The following is a 5,599-nucleotide window of genomic DNA, read 5'->3' as shown; positions in this document are numbered from 1 at the left end:
AGGCAGAGGCAGGTGGATCTCTGTGAGTTCGAGACCAGCCTGGTCTACAGAGCTAGTGCCAGAACAGGCTCCAAAGCCACAGAGAAACCCTGTCTTGAAAAATCAAAAAAAAAAAACCAAAAAAAAAAAACCTTCCCCTCAGTTTATTTTTCTCCTTAGCTTACATTATTATTCTCATAGTAATTTTGTCCTCTAGAATAGAAGATAGGCCTTATCTCTGGCCCTGGCCTACTGCTCAAACATAATAGATGCTTTATGTGTATTTGCTGAATAAATGAATAGTTTGCCTGTGGCTATCAATCACCTCTGCTCTTTGTGCTCAGATCCTGTATAACCGTACCATGGTGCAGCTGGGCATCTGTGCCTTCCGCCAAGGCCTGACAAAGGATGCACACAATGCCCTTCTGGATATCCAGTCAAGCGGTCGTGCCAAGGAACTTCTGGGGCAGGGTTTGCTGCTACGCAGCCTACAGGAACGCAACCAGGAACAGGAGAAGGTTGAGCGACGCCGACAAGTGCCCTTTCATCTGCACATCAACCTGGAACTGCTGGAGTGTGTTTATCTGGTGTCTGCCATGCTCCTGGAGATCCCCTACATGGCTGCCCATGAGAGTGATGCCCGACGACGCATGATCAGCAAGCAGTTCCATCACCAACTGCGGGTAGGCGAGCGGCAGCCCCTGCTTGGTGAGTGTGACACTCTGGAGTCTGTACACATAGTGGATCTTTGTTTACAGGCATCTTTGCTTGCCCTTAAGCATTAAGAGAAGTTGATGGTATAACTTCCTCACAAGATGATTGCATTTGATTTCTATTTTATATTGATGCCTCCTCTGCCTGGCACAGTCTCTGAGAAATAATAATTTGTTACTCAAGACATAGTGAGTTTGAGATCAGCCTCACTGATGAAAGTTCCAGGCTACCCAGGGCTACTTAGTAATCCTGTCTCAATAAAACAATATTTATTAGATTTTCATTAAGTAATAAAACATGATGTGTGTGTATTTTTGTTACCTTTCACCTGATGATAAATCTGCAGTACGGAGAACATAAATGGCTTATCCTTGTTTAGTGCAGTTAATACTTTTCTTTTTTTTTCAACTTCATGTGCATTATCTTTGGACCAAAACAAGCATAATAGGGTTTTATCAGCCAAGAATCTTAACATTGGTTTCTTTAATCACTGATTTTTTTTAGTTTTTGTTTTTTAGTGCATGGTCTTACCATGTATAGTGCCCAACCTGAAACTTATGGTATAGACCAGGCTGTCCTTAAACTCAAAAAGATTTACTTGCCTTTCTATTCGTCTATATTCTGTCACATACCACCTATCCTGCTTTTTTTTTTAATATTTATTTACTATGTATACAATGTTCTGTCTTTGTGTATGCCTGAAGGCCAGAAGAGAGGGCACCAGACCTCACTACAGATGGTTATGAGCTACCATGTGGTTGCTGGGACTTGAACTCAGGACCTTTAGAAGAAGAGCAGGCAATGCTCTTAACCACTGAGCCATGTCTCCAGCCCCCAACCTATCCTGCTTCTTGTCTCTTGGTGGCTCTCTGTCTTACACCTAGATTCGTCACAAGTTTCCTCTTTGCCTAGGAGTCCTGCTTAGCTCTTGGCCTTTCAGCTCTTTATTAAAGCAATCACAGCAATATAACTTTACAGTGTATAAATACCCCACAGCAGGTAATATAAAAATAAGTAAGGTTGCTAGGTGGTGGTGGCACACACCATTAATCCCAGTACTTGGGAGGCAGAGACTGGTGGATCTCTGAGTTTGCGGCCAGCCTCCTCTGCAAGAGCTAGTTACAGGATAGGCTCCAAAGCTACAGAGAAACCCTGTCTCGAAAAACCATAAATGAATAAAATTGTAAAGCTTGGTAAATATTATCCTATTTGAAATATGTTAAGCTTTTTAGCCCTAGTTGTCCAGGAACTAACTCTAGACCAGGCTGGCCTCTTAACTCATAGGTCCTCCTACCTCTGCCTCCGCATGCTGGGTTTAAAGGCGTACACCACCTCAAACATTTTACACAGCTCAAACATTTTTTTTAATGTGTATATATCTTTGCCTGTGTGCCTTATGTGCACCATATGCATACAAGTGCCAGCAAAGATCATAATAGGATATCAGATTTTCTGAAACTAGAGATATAGATGCTTATGGATGCTGACAGTCGAACTTAGGTCCTGCTCAAGAGCAGGAAGAACACTTTAACTGCAGAAGCCATCTGTCCAGCCCCAAGATCTTACACCCTTTTCTTTTTAATTATTTTATGTGTGTGTATTTTGCCTGCATGTATGCCCGCACACTACGTCCCACAGAGGCAAAAAGAAGGTGTCGCATCTGCTGAAACTTAAGTACTGAGGATTGTGAACCGCCGTGTAGGTACTGAAAATTGAACCTAGGTCCTCTGGAAGAGCAGTCAAGTGCCACCTCTCCAGCCCCTAGACTTTTTGTTTTGTTTTTCAAGACATGGGCTCCATGTGTGGCTCTGGGTGTCACAGAATTTACTCTGTAAACCAGTCTGACTTCAAACTGAGGTCTGCCTGCCTCTGCTGGGATTAAAGGCATGCTCTACCACCATCCAGTAACTCTTTTTAAGGGCAAGGAACTTTAAGAGAATCTGATGAAAAGCTGTGAGCCTTTTTCCTAGGAAAATGCATATGAGTGTATCCACAGAAACCATTCGTCAGCAGTTTCAAGGGAGTCAGTATCCTTTGAAACATCTGTATGGATTGGTTCACACTAAAGTCAGTGTCTTCAGCTATTAAGTGATTTGTACAGTCCTGTGGCTACTCAGTGGAGTGCTGGGAAAGTCTCTAGTCCGGTTATTTGCCCTTCTGGCCTCTGCTTCTCCTTAAACAATACTCATGTGGGCAGGAGTCATGGTCCCAAGTTTGTTTCAGTCCTGCCTTATTCTTCCCCTCTCAGGTCCTCCTGAGTCCATGAGGGAGCATGTGGTTGCTGCCTCCAAGGCCATGAAGATGGGTGACTGGAAGACCTGTCACAGTTTCATCATTAATGAAAAGATGAATGGGAAAGTGTGGGACCTTTTCCCTGAGGCTGACAAAGTTCGCACCATGCTAGTTCGGTGAGCAGTAGAGGAAACCATGGTAGGTGGGAAGGAAAAGATTGGCTGGTCTCCTTTTCTTGGGACCTCACCTTTTCTGCCCTCTCCTCACAGGAAGATCCAGGAAGAGTCACTGAGGACCTACCTCTTTACCTACAGCAGTGTCTATGACTCGATCAGGTAGAATGGGCTCTGGGGGTGCAGAGTCCCAGCTTTGTCAGCGGGGTTCCTTCCTAACAGCCCTCTTTCCTGCCTTATTTCCCCAGTATGGAGACTCTGTCAGATATGTTCGAGCTGGATCTTCCCACTGTTCACTCCATTATCAGCAAGATGATCATTAATGAAGAACTGATGGTAAGGGCCAGAGGTGGTGGGTTGAGCAGGTCACAAAGAAGGCAATATAGTTTGACCTATATCCTGCCTGTCCCTCTCACTCCTGTCAGGCCTCCCTGGACCAGCCGACACAGACAGTGGTGATGCACCGTACTGAGCCCACTGCGCAGCAGAACTTGGCTCTGCAGCTGGCTGAGAAGCTTGGCAGCCTAGTGGAGAATAATGAACGGGTGTTTGACCATAAGCAGGGAACCTATGGTGGCTATTTCCGAGGTGAGTGGTTCCATCTCTCCATTCTCCGAGGATCCTTGAACCTTTGTCTCTCCACTCACTCACCCCCTCTTTCCTGTGTACCTTTCACCTGCAGACCAAAAGGATGGTTACCGAAAAAATGAAGGCTATATGCGCCGTGGTGGCTACCGCCAGCAGCAGTCTCAGACAGCCTACTGAATTTTCCACTTCTGTTCCTGTGACCAGACTACTTAGCTTTTCATTCCTAAATTCACCCAGTCATTAAAGGTCTGTTGAGAATTTATATAGTTGTTGTCTGCTTGTTGCCATATAGCTGTGTTGGACTCATTTGCCAAACATGTTTTTGAGTTTCCACCCCATGATAGGTGCCAGGTTCAGATGCAGGATGAATTTTACATGCTTGTCAGTTGGGAGGGCTGCTGCTCTTCAGTCTTCTCAGGAAAATGTCATAACGTGTTTAACAAGAATATGAACCAGCTGATGGTGGCTCACACCTATAATCCCAGCGCTTGGGATGCAGAGGTAGTTTAAGGCCAGCCTGAACTACAGAGTGAGTTCCAGGGCTACACAGAGAAACCCTGCCTTGGGGGGGGGGGGGAGTCTTGAAGGAGGTAGGTAAATTGAATAGGATCTGATTATGGGGTATAGTGTACAGGAGGTATAGTGGACCTGGAGTGGGGTGGGTAGTGATTTAGTCCAGACCACTGTGGTCCAGTGGTCAGCAGAGACGCACTGTTAACTGGTGTAGGCCAAGTGCCATGATCACAGTGAACATTGAGAAACTTAGTGACTTATTGAAAGCCTATTGTTATTTTTCTGCTAATTTGTATGATTCCTGCTGTTTGTGTTTTATGTTTTGGTTCCCAGTAGATAGGAAGTTTTGTTTTTTGGGTTTGTTTTTGGTTTTTTCAAGACAAGGTTTCTCTGTTGCTCTAGCTGTCCTGGAGCTTGCTCTGGCCCCAGTTCATAGAGATCTCCCGAGTGGTATCAAAGGCATGTGCCACCATTGCTGGCTTGTGGAAGTGTTTTGTTGTTATTTTGGTTCTCCCCCACCCCCTAAGACAGTTCTCTATGTAGCTGTGGCTGTCTTGAAACTTGTTCTGTAGACTGGGCCGGCCTGGAACTCGGAGACACGCCTGCCTGTGCCTCCAAGGGCTAGGGCTAAAGGCGTGTAACACCACCACCCAATGATGATACCAAGTTTTAATAAAATGTATGTGGAAAAGGTCATTTTGCAAGATGAGTTTAACTGCAACAGAAATCATGAAACAACTCAGTATCAAGAATTTACTGACCTTTAATCCCAGCACTCGGGAGGCAGAGGCAGGCGGATCTCTGGGAGTTCAAGGCCAGCCTGGTCTACAAGAGCTAGTTCCGGGACAGGCACCAAAGCTATAGAGAAACCCTGTCTCGAAAAAAAAAAAAAAAAAGAATTTACTGAGTATGGAGTTATGTTCCAGCCTGTGTCTTGTTTCTCACAGGAGATAGAAAGAAATGAGGAAAATTACGAGAAGTACCATCAACTTTGCAAACTATAAGCAGATTGGGGACTCAGAACTTTAAGTGTTCCACACAGGTAGTTAAGACTTCTTGGTATTTTTCCTTTCTTGTGGCTTTTTTTAACCTTTAAGGTCAAACTGAGGACTAGGCAAAAGGACTCTGTAAGTTAGGAGTGTGGTAGGTGAATCCATTCCCTTCTTCTCTCCAAGTATAGGCAGCAATGGCTAAGGAGCCTGGCTCTGGCAACTAAAAATGTTGACAGTAGTGGGGTGAGCCACCACTTAACACTTTTGTTCTGGTTTAGCCTAAGGATGTCCTCTACCACAGAGCTGTAACAGTGTTAAAAGCATTAAAACTTTAACAGTTCTGCCCTCTGGTAGGTGTTAGTTGTTCATACAAATGTAATTGAGGGTTTGTGTGGAGGGAGGGAGGGA

General features: G+C 44.8%; 1 protein-coding gene across 1 annotated transcript in view; it reads left to right on the top strand.

Annotated features, from left to right (window-relative positions):
- LOC101994960 (eukaryotic translation initiation factor 3 subunit C) overlaps nt 1–3,950 on the top strand; it is a 16,791-nt gene extending 12,841 nt beyond the window's left edge. The window contains exons 16-21 of the mRNA XM_005351227.3: nt 324–687; nt 2,942–3,101; nt 3,195–3,260; nt 3,347–3,434; nt 3,524–3,686; nt 3,781–3,950. Of these exons, the coding sequence (XP_005351284.1) occupies nt 324–687; nt 2,942–3,101; nt 3,195–3,260; nt 3,347–3,434; nt 3,524–3,686; nt 3,781–3,863 (924 nt within the window). The 3' untranslated portion in view covers nt 3,864–3,950. The remainder of the gene's footprint in view (nt 1–323; nt 688–2,941; nt 3,102–3,194; nt 3,261–3,346; nt 3,435–3,523; nt 3,687–3,780) is intronic.
- Nucleotides 3,951–5,599: the final 1,649 nt, after the last annotated feature.

Source organism: Microtus ochrogaster, chromosome 8 (genome assembly GCF_000317375.1).
Source record: "Microtus ochrogaster isolate Prairie Vole_2 chromosome 8, MicOch1.0, whole genome shotgun sequence".
In the NCBI taxonomy this organism is placed as follows: Eukaryota; Metazoa; Chordata; class Mammalia; order Rodentia; family Cricetidae; genus Microtus; species Microtus ochrogaster.
Note: the sequence above shows the minus strand (reverse complement) of the source record. Positions and strands in the feature narration are given on the sequence as shown.